Consider the following 18444-nt stretch of genomic DNA (forward strand, 5'->3'; position numbering starts at 1 on the left):
TTCTCAGTGCTCCTTCCCCAGGATGTGAAACCATGCCCTGAAAGGGCCCTTATCTAATCTTTTCGAGTTGCTGTTGTCAGTTTGATCCCATGAAGATCCTTCTTAAAAGAACCTAATGCGCAAGGTAACCCTTATATACTTGTTATGCTTGGTTTTGATGCTGTCCATAGGATTTTTAGTGGCTAATTCCCCTCCAGTGGACAGGCTATTCCTTCTTCATAGTCTGTTCTTAGTCTGGAAGCCCTGCTGAAACTGGTTCATGTTGGGTGACCCTGGTGGTATTTGAAATCCTGGTGACGTAGCTTTCAGCATCCCAGCAACTTCCACGGTACGACTAACTAACAGACACGTGGTGGAGATATTGTCAGAAAATGAGACCATCAGGTCAGAAGGCACTCGAAATATGACTGAGGAAGAGCCGCCTTCAAAGAAATTAGAATCAACCATAATGATTCAGATAAACAAAGCCTTTGGGACCTTCCTTGCTGATGGGGCAAGACTCAAAATGAGAAGAAGCAGGTGCTAACATCAATTGATACTTTGAAATTGGAACTTGAAGTATGATTCTAGGAAAATTGGAAATAGTTTACAATGAAATAGCATGCAGAAAGACCGATATTCTAGGAATTGGTGAGTTGAAGTGGACTGGTACTGGCCATGTGAATCAGGAAATCATATGGTTTACTGTGCCAGGAATGACACAGCAAACGGAATGATGCTGCGTTCCTCATAAAGATTACTGAGTTCAAGATCTGTCGTAAAAGACTTTGCTGTCTGTGAGAGGATAATGTCTATCTGCCAATAAATGTAACTATTCTTTAGATTTATACACCAACCACTAAAGCTAAAACCAAAATCTCACTGCCATTGTGTAAACACCGACGTACAGTGATAGGATAGCACTGCCACTGTGAATTCCCAAGACTGTTACTCTTTACGAGGGCAGAAAGACCCATCTTTCTCCCAAGGAGCTGCTGGTGGCTTCAAACTGCCAACCTTGCAGTTAGCAGCCCAAACTATAGAAATTAATATTCTGCCAATGTATCAGATCTCAAATTGATCAAACATACAATCAAGATCATGTATACCTATTGGCAATTGTGATGCAAAAATTAGAAACAAAAATGAAGGAACAGTAGTTGAAAAAAATGGTCTTGGTTATAGAAATGAAACTGGAGATCACATGATAGAATTTTGCAAGACCAAGGATGTCTTCATCACAAATACCTTTTTCTAACAACACAGAAGTTGTTGACTTCTCCAGATGGAATATACAGAAATCAAATTGACTATATAGGTGGAAATAGACCATGGTGAAGCTCAATATCAGCAGCCAAAACCAGGCCAAGGGCCAACTGAGGAACAGACCATCAGCTGCTCCTATGTAAGTTCAGGTTGAAGTTGAAGAAAAAACAAGTCCAAGAGCTAAAATATGACCTTGAGTATATCCTACCCAAATTTCAAGAACAGAGATTTGCTGCACTAAACACCAATGACAGAAGAACTATTGAGTTCTGGAATGACATCAAGAACATTATAAAGAGCTGAACAGAAAATTTAAAAGGGCAGCTCAAGAAGACAGAGTAAAATATTACAATGAAATATGCAAAGACTTAGAGTTAGAAACCTGGAAAAGAAGAACACATTCAGGATATCTTAAATGGAAAGAAATCAAGAAAAATTCTTCCTCTGGTTATAATAGAATAACCACTAACTGTGCCAAAAAGAATAGTCGGCATTCAACCATTTTAAGAGCAAGAACCAGTAGTACCGCAGAAAGAAGTCCAAGCTGCACTGAAAGTATTAGCCGAAAACAAGACTCCAGGAATCAATGGAATATCCACTGAAATGTTTCAACACGCTATGGAAGCACTGGAAGCACTCACTCATCTATGTTAAGAAATTTGGAAGATAGCTAATTGGCCCACTAACTGGAAGAGATTCATATTTTTACCCATTAAAAAGAAAAGCAACCCAACAGAGTGCACAAATGATAGAACAATATCATTAATATCACATGCAAGTAAAATGTTGCTGAATATTATCCAACATTGGGTGCAGCAGTATATTGGCAGTGAGCTGCTAGAGTTTGGGCTGGATTCAGAAGAACAAGAGATATCGTTGCTGAAGTCAAATGGATCTTTACTGATAGTAGAAAATACTCAAAATATATTTATTTATGTTTCAGTGATGATGCAAAGGCATTTGACTGTGTGGGTTATAACAAATTATGTGTAGCCTTGGTAAGAATGGAAATTCCAGAACACTTCATTGTGTTCATGGGGAACCTGAACATGAATCAAGAGACAGTTGTGTGAACAGAACAAGGGGATATTGGACGGTTTAAAATCTAGGAAAGTGTACATCAGGGTTCTCTCCTCTCACCATACCTATTTAGTCTGCTGAGCAAATAATCAAGTAATCTGGATTACATGAGAAAGAATGTGTTACCATGATTGAAGGAAGGCTTATTAACAACCTGCATTATGCAGCTGACACACCTTGCTTGCTGAAAGTGAGGAGGACTTGAAGCACTTGCTGATGAAGATCAAAGATTGCAGTCTCCAGTGTGGATCACAACTGACTGTTAAGAAAACCCAAATCCTCACAACTGGACCAATAAGTTACATCATGATAAATGTAGAAAAGATTGATATTGTCAAGGATTTCGTTTTGTTTAGATCCACAATCAACACATGGAAGGAGTAGTCAAGAGATCAAATGAGTTATTTTATCAGGTAAATCTGCTGCACAAGACTGCTTTCACGTGTTGAGAAGCAGGATGTTACTTGGAGGACTGAGGTGCACCTGACTCAAGCCATACTATCTTCATTCACTTCATATGCATGTGAAAGTTGGACACTGAATAAGGAAGACCAAAGAGAAATCGATGCATTCGAATTATGGTATTGGTAAAGAATAGTTCACGTTACCATGGACTGCCAAAAGAACCGACGGATCTGCCTTACCATATAAATCCAGCCAAGGACAGAGGCAAGGACGGTGAGTCTTTCTTTCACATACTTTGTACATGTTGCCAGGAGAGAGCAGGCCCTGGAGAAGGAACTCATGCTTGGTAAAGAGGAGGGTCATGCAGAAGAGGAAGGTCCTTGACCAGAGGGATCGACACAGTGGCTGGGGTAATCGGCTCACACATACAAACAGTGGTGAAAATGGTACAGGATTGGGTGGTGGCTCATTCTGTTGAGCATGGGGGCCCCAAGATTGGAGCCTATTTGATGGCATCTAACCACCACCACCTCCACCATCACCACCACTACAATATTGTTTGCTTGCAAGAAGACATTAGGGAGTACCCACAGATTGCTACTTCGTTTGATTTGTATTTCCCATACTGGTATTGAAGTTGTTTCAGGTGTATTTAAGGAGTGCTGATGGCACTGTTGGGTGAGCATTGGACTGCTAACCCCAAGGTCAGTGGGTCAAACCTACCAGCAGCACTGTGGGAGAAAGATGAGTCTGTCTGCTCCCGTATGATTTTTACATCCTCAGAAACCCTATATAGCAGCTGTTCTCAACCTGTGGGTCGTGGCCCCTTTGGGGTCAAACGACCTTTTCACAGGGGTCGCCTAATTCATAACAATAGAAAAATTACAGTTATGAAGTAGCAACGAAAATAATTTTATGGTTGGGGGGGTCACCACAACATGAGGCTGTGTATAAGGGTTGTGGCATTAGGAAGGTTGAGAACCACTGCTCTATAGCATCACTATGAGTCTAAATCGACTCAATGGCATTGGTTTGGTTTGGGTTTTTAAGGTGCACGTTGGTCATTTTCTGCCAGTTCATAAGTGCCTGAAGAATCAACTTCATAATGTGTTTTTAACGTCCGCATGTGGCACTCATATTGTGACAATTAACTTCCGTTGCACTGCTCCTGCTCCTGTCCACTTACCATATCACACAATGAAATGTTGTCCTGTCTTTGTGCTTGCTCTTCGTAGGCCCTTCACACACATGTTTGGCCACACAAATAGTAGTAAAGCACGTGCTGCATTTAATAAATTGGCAAGTGGATGAGCTTCTCAGTTGACCTAGTATGAGAAGCAGCTCCCTCGGTCACCAACTGAAGGGACAGGAGAGCTCAACCCTCTGTCAGCCAACTAGCTTTCCCCTTAATGATGCGCAGGGACTGATGTTCCTCCAGATACCATTTCCTGACTGTGTTGCTTATGTTCCAGTCCTACATGGAAGACCATCTGAAGAACAAGAATCGCCTGGAGAAAGAGTGGGAGGCGCTGTGTGCCTACCAGGCAGAGCCCAACAGCTCCCTGGTGGCGCAGAGGGAGGAGAACCTGCTGAAGAACCGCTGTTTGGCCGTGCTGACGTGTATGTACCACCAGTCACTTCTCTTCCCAAAAGGTGGCCACTGAGTGGGTGGGGGGCGGGAGGTGGGGGAGATGATTCATTATTCACAGCTGTAGACAGCACCTTCTTATTTTTTCTTGTATTTATTTTTTAATTTTTAAACATTTTAAAAATAATATTTATTATTAACAGTTTCACTGGCATACAAGTCACATATCACCCATTGCACTAGTTCAGTCACATTCATAAGAGCTGTGCATCCATCACCACTATCCATTCCAGCACCATTTTTCTTCCTTGTACTCATCGTTAGCTCTCCATTTCCCACCAACCTCCCCTGCCATGCCCTTTCAAACGGTTAATCCACTTGTTATCTCTCTACGTTTATCTATCCTGGGTTTCATACACCAAAAATGGACAAAATGAAAACAAAACACAGATCAAAGGCCCAAAACAACAGAATGAAACCTCAATCAAAAGCAAAGCAGAAAATATTTTTAAAAATCAACAACAATAAAACGGGGCCATTGGACCTTGGATCGAGTGGGAAATCAAGTGACAAGACGTCACACTTTGACCTAACTTCGACGGCTGTAATCCACCCTACACTCTACTATCTGATAACAAGGCCTTTCCCATCCCTGGTCTGTAGTCAGTGGGGATTCAGCAGAGGTTTAATCTGCACGAGGAACCCTGAGAATGGCTTTCAGGATTCAGTGTCATCCATAGTCTTCTGCAAAACAGGTGTTCAGAATTTAAGCTCTAATACGATTCCCTCCTTTGGGTTTGGTTCTTGTTATTTGCAGTTCTTGGATCACATTGGCTGGTGCGCTTCTTCTGTGAGAACTTAGTCGGCGCCTCTCTTAGATGGCTGTTTGTTTTAAGGCAAGGCTTTTAGACCCCAGGCGCTATTCTTTCTGATAGCCAGGCACCATTTGCTTTCTTCACCACACTTTGATGTAGCACCCATATCTTTAGTTTGCACCCTTGAGAGCACAACAAAGACACACGCAATTCCAATGAGCACGACAAAGGCGCCTAAGACCAATGTCTCCCCAACTGTGATGGTCATTTTGTCCCAGCCTCTCCTCCTGGGAGCCAGTTCTGGGCATTGATCTGTTTGTTGTCCTCCCGAGGAGGCACTGGCATCCTCTGGAGACAGCCCCAGACCACTGCCACTCTATCTGTTGTCCCTCAAACAGTGGAAATCTGATCAACATTTAGGGTCAAATAGTTATAAACATTAGAATTCTGTTTTTCTCTAGGAGCCAACATAGGTAGTCAAAGACATTTGTAAAATTCAAAACCCACTTCTCAGTAGAAAGTTGTTGTTTTTTTCCCGTACAGTTTAGTTGGTTTACAGAGCAGGCCTCTATTCCTATTTTGTTGCTCTTAAAAAGCCCTAGCAGGAGGAGCTGTTGGGATTCACGGGTTTTCTATCAGGTGAAAAGTAAATCAGCAGGTAAGTGGACTCAGGAGTTGGCGACCACTGATCAGTGGGAGGACTCAGAGGCGAATAACCTGTGGCCAGCACTCTCAAAGGGCAGGCTGTTTAAAGGAAAGACGGGGAACCAGGTTTTCAATTCTTTGCTGATTGGGGGGCAAATTTGCTCATTCAGTGAACATGCATGCCCTGGGGGGACAGATAGTTAACTGGCTCAGCCACTATGCATGTGGACTAGAGGTTCAAGTCCACACAGAGGCACCTTGGAAGGAAGCCCTGGTGATCTACTTCTGGAAAATCTGCTCCCGAAAACCCTACAGAGAGCATAGTTCTCTGACACACGCTGGGTCGCAAGGACCCAAAATCAATGTGTTCGCAAATGAAGGCACTTAATTGAATGCCTTCCAGGGACTGGATTGTGTATTTGGGTTTCCAGGCCTTTGATTTAAAACCAAGTCTACCCCAAACACAACACATAACCATGGAGTCGATTCCAACTCCTCGTGGGCGGGCAGAGTAGAACTTTCCAAGGCTACCATCTCGATGAGACTGGGGGGCCAGATTTCCTGAGGAGTGGCTGGTGGTTTGAACCAGCAACCTTTCAATTACCAGCTAAACACTTAACCACTGTGCCACCGGGGTGCCTTTTAGGTGTTTTAGATGTTAGAGAACATGTCCATTTCAGTGTGATAGCCAGCCTTTTCTTCCTTGTCCTCCGCCTCCCTTCCCTCCAATGATAACCCTCAAACATGAAAGAAACATGACCGTGGTGTATCCATTCTGTGCCCCGATAGCCCTCGCTGGCACCTTGGATTCTGTCTGTGTCATGCTAAGCCAGATGACTCAGCTCCCAGGAGCTGAGAAATCCTTTCTTTGTTTGCCTTGGACATTGGGCGTCAGAAAGAGGTTGTCTATCATGTAGTGCCTTCTCTTCCCAAAGAAGCCAAGCCAAAACCAATTGCTCACAGAGTTGCTTCCGACTCGGGGTGACTCTGGGTGCTGCACACTTGCACTGGGTTCCAAGGGGTCTTTGGGGGCTGATTTTTCAAAAGCAGATGGCCCACGCTTTCTGCGGAGGTGCCCCTAGGAAGATTTGAACCTTGCCCTTTGGGTCAGCAGCTGCGTGCCTTAACCATTGGTGCCACTCTGGGACTCTCTCCCCGCTTTCCCAGTGTTCCTTTGTCAGCATGGATGCCTGACTTGGTAATCTTAGCTGTAGGAGTGTGTGACAAAATGACGTTGTTGTCAGAGGCTGAAAAGCCCGTCAGAGAGGGCAGGGCAGAGGCACTGGTTGATGCAACTCTGATAACGAGCCTACTTTGAACATGCTTGTGTCACCTACCCCCCTCTGACTGACTTTCCAAACTGCTGTGAGGAAATCTTATCATTACCTTTCAATCTCTATTTCTTCTGAAACAGAATACTTGGCCAATGGGTGGGGAGAGTGGCGTTGCTTAGACCAGTGGTTCTCAACCTTCCTAATGTTGAGACCCTTTCATAGAGTGCCTCATGTTGCGGTGACCCCCAACCATAAAATTATTCTTGTTGCTACTTCATCACAATAATATTGCTACTGAATCAGGCGATCCCTGTGAAAGGGTCGTTCGACCCCCAAAGGGGTCACAACTCCCAGGTTGAGAACCGCTGGCTTAGACTCCTGCTGGTCTTCCCAAACTCTCCTCCTTAACACCTGGCGCTATTTTGTCTGGTCATCTTCCTCTAGGACTTCCTCTGTCATAAAGCGACGATACTGGAGAGTATTGGCCTCCTAGTGGTTCCCTAGCTCTGAAAGTTTATATTGATTTTATTATCAGCACGTAGATTAATGGTATGAGAGCAAACACCAGCATAATTAGGGCACTGGTCCTCACCAGCTGCCACACTTCTGTCAGTGGTCTTACTCATTTCCTGTCTTGGGCCAGATGCCTCCGTACCTTCTCTGCATTTGCTTCTTTTACTTTCACTCAGCCTTTGTCTCTTGGTTTTGAAAGGTCGTAAAGGTTCACCCCTTACGTACTCTTCCTAGCCCACCGCCCTGGTCCTGCTGAGGTCCTCTGATCTCTCTCTTGCCTCCATCTCTGCTCTGAGCCCATCCTGCAAGCAACTGCCCGATGGACCTCTGTCAGCCACACCCAAGGGAGTAAAGGGATTTCCTGTCTAGCAAGATGTTCCCTAATCTAAATCCACCAAGTTTACTCCACTGGGTCTCCTATGATCCCAGCATAGCTCTTTCTTTTGTAGCCAGGGGCCACCCAGCACCATGCCACCTTCCTCTTGCGTGTCTTTGCTCTGATTCCTGTCTACGATGACCTTCCAGCTCCTGGCTCTGGAGCGATGCCAGCCTAGTCTGAGAGACAATTCATGTGGAAAGTTGCATAGGAAATCATGCCCTTTTATAACCCAGAGGGTCTACTGCGATCCTAATTAGCATTCAAAGGAGAAGGGAACTAATGTTTGTGTGTTGATGAACTGACACTGTGCTTGGTCTGGTAGTATTATCTCGGAAGTTTAATATTAAGCAAAGAACTTAATTTGCTATTAAAGTTAAGTGTTTTGCATTTTAAATAACCAGGCAATATCTCTCTCATCTGCTTTTTATATTAAGAAAAGTAATCTGATGCTAATTTGGTATAGTATGTTCAGAACAACAAAAAGGGTTTTGAATCTGGATTATAATAACACGGGGAAAGCAGATGCAGGCAGAGTAGCAGAAATGCACAAAACGGAAGAAGATGAAAGGCAAAGGACTCCGATCCATAAAGACAAAAAGGCATGCAGAGTGTAGTCAATTCCTGTTTTTACTCATTGAAAGGTTATACTGCCAACGCAGAGAGATAGAAGCTTTTCACTGGATTCCAACGCCCGGAAGGAGGGGCCTGGAAGTTCCTGCTGCAAGGGAGCTGAGCTGCTGCTTGGACTAATGGAAAACTTTTGGGATTGGTTAATGGGGAATGTAATGAATATCACCGAACTGTATACTTAACAGTCGCTAAAATGGAAAATGTTTTGGTTCATATATTTTATCACAATAAAATAAAGAAGGACAGGTGGGAAGGAGGAAGGATTGCTCCCTGGAGAGAAAAATAAACCAAGAATAAATGTTAATGTGAAAGAGTTTACAGTTGTGACTTTATACCCCAAGGCAGAGACTCTAGTCTGCCCTGGGCCTTTCCCCACTAGCCTGGTCAGATAGGAAAGGACAGAAGTTCTCAGAAGCTGGCTCCCCGTTTGCTATCTTGTGACAAAAAAATAACAGTTCCATTGACTTCCGAAGCATATCGTGTGTCAGGTGTCATCCTCGAGCCTCCCTGAGAGGCCACCTCTGAGTCCCTACCAGGAATTATTTCCCCGACTGGACCGATGAGAAAGGGGATTTCCACCCAAAGCCCTCTGTGTTCCTTGGGACACTGACCTTCAGAACCTCAATAGGTTTTGTGAGATTGAAAACATGCCTGCGTTTTTTTCCCATGCAAAACACAGTGGCACAGAAACAAATCTTGAAACACGTAAAAGGACTGAAGTACTTGGTCTAAGTCTGGTTTTTGGATGCAACTGAGTCACCTCTAACCCTTGGTGACCTTAAGATACACAGAAAATAATGCATTTCCAAATATGTCTTGGGTCCCAACATGGTTTTCAAACCCTGTATAGAATTCCTTCAGAGACATACTCAGCTTCCGTCGCTTCCAAGTAACTCAAAATGATGCAAATCAGCTTTTAATTATCAATACATGGATAAATTCTCTTAAAACTGGTCAGTGTGAGGAGTTTCATCTCTCTCTCTCTCTCTCTCTCTCTCTCTCTCTCTCTCTTTTTCATAAAACAGTTCTGGGCATAGGCTTTATCTCAACAAGGGAATTCACCTGTGGAGATACTTCCTGGCCTGGCTGCCCTTCTGTGAGGCGTGTGGCAGGTTTCTCGAGAGCTAGCTCACTCTCGGCCTCTCAGTTTTAGAAAAGCTGCCTGTTTATTGGTCTGGAAAAAAAATCTTCCAGCAAATTCTTTGTGGCTTTTTACATTGCTATAGCCCAGGCAGAAACTCTTCTGGGACCGCAGGATTTGTTTTTCATTTGAGGGGTGCAAACAAGGGTTCAAAAATTATTTTTAGACCCAGAGCAATCCTCATGAAGCTATCGCTCCGCTCCGTGGGCAAGGGTGTGAATGGGTTGTCTATAAACTACAGGGCACACGGGCCTTCCAGGAGTGAGTCAAGTGCCCTCTAGTGCCAAGAACAGAGGGAGGGCTGAGTTCTCTGATTATTCACTACATTGACCTGCCACAGTTTAACCCCTCAGAGTCGGAGTTTGCATTCTCTTGGCTCTCTTTCTTCATGCGAGACCCTGCATGTTAAGCTGTCTGCCTGTGTGTGGCGTTGCAGTCTCAGGTCATCACCATTCCATTTCGAGTGTTATTTACAGAGTTGTAGAGTGGTGAGGGGTCTCGGGGCCATGTAAAGTCTGGGTCTTCGAGGTGGAGACCTAGCAGTGGGGTCCATACATTTCTGAACCCTTCTGGCTTTCCTGGTCCAGAAGACCGCCCTTCTCCTCAAGGTCAGAGGACAGTGTCTGTGTGTCAGAGGACAGTGTCTGTGTGTCTTCCATGTTTGGGCAGTACACACACAGAGAGAGGCCACAGTTACTGATCCCACCGTGTTTGATAAATGAGCTTGCCTTCAACTAAAAAGGACTTTTCTATTAAGACACCCTTAAGCCAAGGATCCACAAGCCCCCTGCCCCTCCTTACACAATTGTGTTTGCTTATTTTGATTGTTGTTTGTCTGTTTTAACAGGAGAAGTGAACCCTTTATTCATCTCTAGTATACTGTGTCTTGTTGGATGTGGTCTATTATTCCAATCTGTCAAAAGGATTTGGATTCCTTATTCAACACACCATAGCCCCTCCCTCGGCTTTTTGCCATCTGCACGTTTGATAAACATATTTTTTGTGCCTTCAAGCCATTGATTAAAAACATATTCAACAAGATAGAAACAGGGTGCAGCAATAAAGAGTACTTTCTCGGTGCTGACACAGATCCATTAATGAGTAGTCTAGACAGTTGTTCAATGAGCTAAGACTTGGCCTGACAATTCTGTCTGGCGGTCTCCATGGTTCAGGGTTGTCCAGGAACCTCTAATACGATGGAGAGCTGTTCATCAAGCACCCCATATTAGCTACCATACTAAATGCGTCCTGCCCAATATCGCACTTCAAGCTTCATGTCAACCCTATGTGCTTCATATTATCATCTCTGCTTTGCAGGTCAAAGAACCTTAAAGAAATTTAAATAGTTTGCCCCAAGGGATACTTCCCCCACACCCCATACCCTGTTTACTATGAAAGTGTCTACAACATTCAAGCAAATTGAAATACTAGTTTGATAATCACCTCTGTTTCCACCACCTGGATCCAAACATGATTACTCAAGCTTTGGCCACATTTATAGCCTGTGTCCAACAGGAGCTGTATTTGTTTTTGGTGGCTGAGTTACTTAATAGTAAGTTTCCGATTTCCTAAATATATAATATTCTAGAAAACTCAACAACTCTGCTATTGAATCAATTCCAACTCACAGTGACCCGGTAGAACAAGGTAGAACTGCCCCTGTGGGTTTCCAAGACTGAAACAGTTTATGGGAGTAGAAAGCCTTGTCTTTCTCCCACAGAGAGGCTAGTGGTTTCAAACTGCTGAGCTTGAAGATTGCAGCCCAACGAGTAACTCACTACGCTGCCAGGACTCCTTTCTGTAAAACTACCATCCCATAATTATAACTATGAGACTCAGCAAGTGTTGGATATCCTCTAATATCTGGTTTATAATCAAGCCCCTCAGATAGTCTCGTTAGGCTTTACAACTTCTGGGAAGTGGCAGAATATAATCAAGTTTCATCATTGCTTTTTGACTGTTAGGTCTCTTTATTCTTTATTTTAAAGTATCCCCCAACTTTTAAACAAATTTTTTTCTGACACGACTTGTTCTTAAAAAGCCATTCTCAGCTGATATACCAAGGGCTCAAGTAGAAAGAAAAATGTTTTGAAAATGATGATGGCAACATATGTACAAATGTGCTTGACACAATGATTGGATGTATGGATTGTGATAAGAGCTGTATGAACCGCCAACAAAATGATTAAAGAAAAGCCATTCTCTCTAGACACAATCCTGTTTTCTAATAATGTGCTGTTATCAAATAAAGCAGAGCTTCACACACACACACACACACACACACACACACACACACACACAGTCTTTCTCCTCCTAGTGATCACCATTCCTTTCATAAAGAATCACATGTTGCCTGTGTAGAGATCTATTTGATAGTGTGGCCAGATTCATGAGAGCTGGATCCTGCAGAAACTGGACCGGCCACACTTCTACAACTCACGTGCAATTGGAAAAACCTGCTACAGAATTCATGTGGGCCTGGTGACCAGACCCTTTGCAGTGACCGGTTTTCTCTGACCTTCTCTTACCATCTGTGAATTTGCATTGGGGTTCAACTCCACACTAACGGTCTTTCTCTGAACCGTTCTAGTTTGGAAAAGCAGTCTCTTCCATAGAGATGACAAAAGCAAATAAGTAGGTGAGTCATTGTGCTCTTTGCCATCGCTTGGACTTATTTTGTCTGCACCAATAGGGGTGTTATATCCGAGAGGGTCTTGTAGTTTCTCTAAGCACAACTAAAGAGCCTCATCCGATATGCCCTGTCTTCTGCACCATCATCCCATCCTGGGAATCAGCCTTCCGGAAGCTTTTGTATTTATCCTTGATTTCGTGTCCCCCAGGCATGTTCCGTAGTCTGCACATGTCCTTTGAAATTTTGAACCACACTGGTTTCTCTGCATGCCCATATCTCCCTTTCTTACCAGAGATTATTCGTCCCTGTATTGTCAGACCTCTGCTTTTTAGGGTATCTCGGCTCTCTTTGGGTGGGCTTCCTTCTAGAGAATCTGGAGCTGAATTCTTCTTATCTGTTCCTGTATTAAATGCCCTACATTCTGTTTAAGATGATTCTGCCAGTTTTCTGCCGAGGTGGTTGTCCCTCTAGCAACTGTTTGCATATTAATTCAGGTTTATCGCAGAACTAATTTCTTGCTTCAGCTTCCAAGGTGTAAAGCTTTTTAGAAGAGTAAATCAGAATTTATCAACTGTGCTGCTGATTTCTTCCCTCACTTTTCTCTTTATTTTTCTTCTGCCTCCTCTTGCCTTTTCTGATTGTTCATTTTGATTTTGCCAGTAGAGCGGCCGTACCTTTCAGCAGAATGGGGCTTCCAGCCCCATGGTGGGCTTTTCCTGTCTGAATCAGGGAAATGTGAAATACATATGTGGTCTAAGGCAGGCAGTAGAATTCTGGGCTCTCAGAGTCAGCGTGTGCTGTTTGTTAAGAGGTTTGCTGAGTGGAGCTAGTCAGAGTGATGGCCCTTACGGATGTCCCAGCCCAGTTCCTGGAATTGGTGGAAATTATACTTTCTTTGGTGAAGGACAACAGAAGTCACAGATGGACTGAACGTTGCTAATCAACTGACCTTACACTAGGGAGCCTACCCTAGATTCAGGATGCCCTGGTGACACAGTGGTTAAAGTGCTAGGCTGTTAACCAGAAGATCAGTAGTTCAAACCCACCAGCTGCCCCACAAGAGAAAAATGTAGCAGTGTGATTCTGTATCGATGTACAGTCTTGGAAACCCTGTGTAGTTCGTTTCATTCTGTCCTATAGGTTTGCTATGATTCAGTTTTGACTGAGTGGCAGTGAGTTCGTGTATTATCTGAGGGTACCCAGGTGGGCTGAATGGCCTCGCCGTGTCCTCACCAACTGTGAGAGCGAGGCTGACGCGAAGAGCAGAGCCCTGCAGTGGGAGAATGATGCAACACCCTGGTGCTGGCTTTGAAAGAAAACTAAGCAGTCCTGAGCTGAGAAATTCAGGCCACCTCTAGGGCAGTGGTTCTCAACCTTCCTCAGGCCACGACCCTTTCAGACAGTGCCTCATGTTGTGGTGACCCCCCAACCATCACATTATTTTTGTTGCTACTTCATCACTGTCGTTTTGCTTCTGTTATGAATCGGGCGATCCCTGTGAAAGGGTCATTCGACCCCACCAAAGAGGTCTCAATCCACAGATTGAGAACCACTGCTCTAGAAGCTGGAAACAGGACCTCAAGCAGGTTCAGTCGTGGCTGACAAAGCTAGGTGAATTCTAACCAGAACAGGAATGCCAACCAATCACAGGCCCAGAATGGGAGGCTTGGAAGCAGTGCAGTGAGCCCTGGGAGCAGCCTGGTGTGGGAGATGGAGTAGGTAATTGGTAGTACTGGGGAGTGCAACGCCATTCATAGTCTCATGGTTGCACACCAGCTTTGAGTGCAGCCATGGTGTTTTCAATGCATTCAGTCGAGAGTCTTCCCTGGCTTGCTGACCAGGCTTCGGCCTGCCGCCATTCCCATTCTGGATAGCATTCCAGTTCCCGTTCTTGACTGGAAAGGGCAAGGACAGGGGTTATCTCCTAGAACTTTCAGAAGGAACCAAAGTTTTGACCTACAGAACTGTACGATGATAAGTCTTGCTTGTTTGTTTTAAGCCACCAAGCTTGTGGTAATTTGTTTCAGAGTAATAGAACACTGTGTTAGTCTGGGTATTTTAGAGAAACAAATCCACGGAAACTCAGGTAGAAGAGAGAGTTTTATATAAAGGTTAAGTGTACATCAAGAAAACATCCCAACCCCAGTGCTACCCAAACCCCAAAGTCCAACATTAACCTATATGTCTGACACTAATCCACAAAGTCCTCCTCCATCTCACAAAACACACGCTATGATGCCAACTGCAGGAGGAAAGGCAAATCAGTGAGCGTATAAACATCTCAGTGCTGGCAGGGGTCTCCACCCGGCTGCTCCAACACCCAGGCCTGCATCAGGCTAGGTCCATGCGGCTTCTCCTTGGGGATGTCTTACAAGAAGTGAGCCTTGCCAACTGAAGAGGGAACTGACTAAGGCAGCTACACCCTGGTCCGACCATCACAAAGCAAAAGACTGAGAACTAGAAAGATGAGGCTCACTGAGCCATTTATCCCTCTGCCTTCAGTTAACCCAACATGTGTTTATTGGCCAGGTTGGCACAATAAACTAACTACCTCAGACACTAATACAGGGGAGGCAGTGCATGCTGGAAGATGATGAGAAGGAGGTACTCATTTGACCTTGTGAGAAAGCCTGGTAGCTCGCTCAGAATTAGCTTCTGAACATGGCTTTGTTGTTCTCTACACATGATCATTGCTACAGTAGCTCCCAGAAAGCAGATATTTTTGTTTGTTGCCGTGTGAAAAATGGGGCTAGAAAGCTCAGCTGCTGGTGCTTATGATAGCAACGGAGAAAAAGTGAAGCAGTCTCTAGCAAAAGGGTTTCTTACTTCAGACTACAGCTCTGGACGTTACTTCAGACCTATACTTACAGACTGTTTATGGGCAATTAAAGTGATAATCCCACTTTCTCGATTTTACTTTTTCCATCTGATGGGACTCAGGATGATTATATGCTGAAGTAGTAGTTGTGCGTTTGGGGATTTAGGAAGCTTCTGGGCCATGTTGCTTTGAATGTAAATTGTATACTGACTATAAGTCCTCAACAATTGGCTTCTCTCCATCTCCTTTTATCGTGACCCACATATTGTCACCGTGCTTCCAGCTCAACTCTGTGGATTGCCACATAGCATCCACCGCTGGGCGTAGAATGTAGCACCCCCGACTCATTCTTGTGCACATTTTTTTCCTGTCCCGATTGCCATGTGCCAGTCACGAATCCAAGCCACCAAGGCTCTGTGGTCTCATAAGACTCTGTTGCTGTTTTGTGTAAGACCAAATTATTATTTTCTGCTTTGAATTTTTGTTGAAACTATGTGTTTTCATTCATGGAAGGCATTCTGAGTGAAATGAAAAGTCATTTTATGGTAATGAAGATTTTTTTTATACCATTAGTGGGAAGCATATGTCTCAAGGGAATCAGTGGTTCAGGATTTGATGGAATGAGGCCAAGTTTCTTCAGATTCATGAAATTATACGGGCCCCACCAGATGATAACATATACTAAAAGTGGGACCAGAGTTTCCCACTAAGCCCCAGAGGTAGAAAATGTACATGTCCCACAGGTCATGAAAGAATTGAAATGCGCAGGTCACTGAGTTACTAATTCATGCCTTGTGCTCTAGTCATGAATAGATATGAAACCAGAAGTGTGGTTCCTTCTCTTTTTATTCTTTTCTCTCAAGAATTTCTGTTTCCTTTTATCATTGTTAGCTGCCCTTCAGTTACCTCCCAACTCGTGACAATGGAAGAACAAAAGTGCCTCCTAGCCTTGTGCTGTCCCCATCATATTGTCACCCAGAGAATTGTCATTCACTGAAAATAGATGGGTCAGACCTTCTTCCTAGTCTGTTTTGTCTGGAAACTCAGCTGAAACCTGCTGAGCATCATAACAGCACGCAAGCTTCCACCGAGAGACGGGTGGTATCTGTATGTTAGCCAGGAACTAAGCATACACGGGAGGCAGGAATTCGACCATTGAAGCTCCACTGCCTTCCTGCTGTCTCCATCCACCTCTTTGCCATGCAAATGAATTGTTCTTATTGTCTGTTTAGACATTCCTCCACATCTTCCCATCATACTTCAAATCTCTATTAAGCTAATGGCAAGCGCCCTGCTAAATTTTCTGTCTTTGTTTTTCCAGACACATCCTAGTTGGCATTAAATCTGGGGGAGGAAATAATACTAATAATCATGTTCCTAGACCCCATTTCGAAGAGCCAGCTGGTCACATTCCATATCCATGAATTCCCTTTCAATGTCCTGACCTTCAATTGGAAGAGAAAAAACCTTCCGTTTTCTCAGTCAGCAGAGCTAGAGTCCAAGATTTTTTCTGCTGACAATGTGTGTTTTCAGTAAAATACCGAATGGTGTCCATCTTTTTAAATGTGTCTAAGGTGCCCACCTATGTGGAGTTTAAGCACCTTGGAGGCAGGTACATTTCTTATCATCTGTCTATCTGGTATTTCTTTATAGCAGTCATAGGGTCTAACAGCTCTATGCACAGAGTAGAGTCATAATAAATGTGTGATGATTGATGGTCTCTCGGTAGAATGATGCAGATGGCATGGTTTTGCTTGGTTGCTATCTATGTTCTTATTATGCAAAATTGTTCTTATGTGTATGCCACAAAATTATGGAAAGCAAACATTATCATACTCCTCTCCATTCATCATTTTGCCCACTACATTTGAAGATGACAGTCTTGATGTTACCTCTCTGCACTGACATGACTGTAAGATTAATACCCCAATAGTTGCTGTTTCCAAACAGCATGTGCCCATGACTCACCTCAGAGGCTGTTTGAACCTCCTGCCAGTGCTGCCTCTCCTCTATCAATCTGCCTGTCACCTCTGCTCAGAAGGAGTCTTTTATTTGATGCCTCGCGTCTGTTTGTTGGTCTTCTTACATAACCCTAATTTTTAGGACTGATAGCACCTTTTAGACAGTCTAGGTCAACCGTATGTTTAAGAGATGAAGAAACTAAAACCCATTTGAGGTTATATAACAGCAAACAAATCAGTAGAGACAGAACACCGACCAGAACAGAATGGTTCCTTGTGGGTTCTTCCAGGCCGCAGCAGTCTGAGAACAGCAGGGTGATTCCTTCCGTCCACTCTGCTCACTGAGTGTTCCTTTTCTATGGAGATCCACAAGGGTGAGATTTATGCGACGTTAAGAGGATGGTCAAAGGTTCAAAGGGCTTCCTGGGTTAGGTGTTAGGCTTCTAAAGGTTGGCCATACAAACCCACTAGCTGCTCCAGGGGGCAAAGATGAGGCAGTCTGCTGCCATCAAGATTGACCGGCTCAGAAACTCTCTTGAGCAGCAGGTTGCAGTGGGTAGAAGGTAGTGACCCTGCTGTGCTCTAGGCTCTTATAGTTTACCTACACTGCCATTCACCTACCAACCAACCTGGTCATCTTCTGTGGGTTTACCATTTGAGAGACGTGAAGGAGATTGTGATGGAACAATGTAAGAGACCAGATATACCACCAAGCCCCATGGCCAGCAGATTTCAAGCTACCATCACTTCCCTGTGAGAGCTGGTGTGGGTATGTTTGGTGCTGGGAAGTGAAACAGGCCCTCTTAATTTCTTAGACCACTTAGGAGATGTAACAGGGCTTTTTGAATATGTTTGCTTCAGTCTGCTCAATGCAGCATTGCATGATGACCCACGGACATGGCCCTGAACAGAACACTCTGACTCTTTGTAAATATGTGATGGTATTATAGTTTGAGCTATGTGTTTCCAAAAGATTTAAAAGCAGAACTTTTTCCTTCATGTTATTGATTCCAAGTTAGCCAAACTGCAAAATCCGAGGGCACAGTTCCCAGACTGTGAAGACTGCCCACGACTTGTGAACCCAGCTACAGGAATTAGTGTCCAACTACATAGAGGAAAGAGTTCACATGAGCCCTCGCTCACTTCTGACACCAACGGCAAGTTCAGGAGTTTCCCAAATCATCCATTTCAATAATTTTCTATTATTCTTACGGGTATGCTTCTTATAGAGGCAGGCTGTAGAAAATCGGCCAAAGGGAAAGAGGAGACACCTGGGAAGACTGTGGGATGGTCCTGAACACACAGCATTCTTTTTTTT

General features: G+C 44.1%; 1 protein-coding gene across 1 annotated transcript in view; it reads left to right on the forward strand.

The window, feature by feature from the left end:
• Positions 1-18444, forward strand: part of PTPRN2 (protein tyrosine phosphatase receptor type N2) — a 1475949-nt gene that overhangs the window by 1376260 nt on the left and 81245 nt on the right. The window contains exon 15 of the mRNA XM_045290142.1: positions 4203-4350. Within this exon, the coding sequence (XP_045146077.1) occupies positions 4203-4350 (148 nt within the window). The remainder of the gene's footprint in view (positions 1-4202; positions 4351-18444) is intronic.

The sequence above is a fragment of the Echinops telfairi genome, unplaced genomic scaffold, assembly GCF_000313985.2.
Source record: "Echinops telfairi isolate 266 unplaced genomic scaffold, ASM31398v2 ScPeMD7_31;HRSCAF=116, whole genome shotgun sequence".
In the NCBI taxonomy this organism is placed as follows: Eukaryota; Metazoa; Chordata; class Mammalia; order Afrosoricida; family Tenrecidae; genus Echinops; species Echinops telfairi.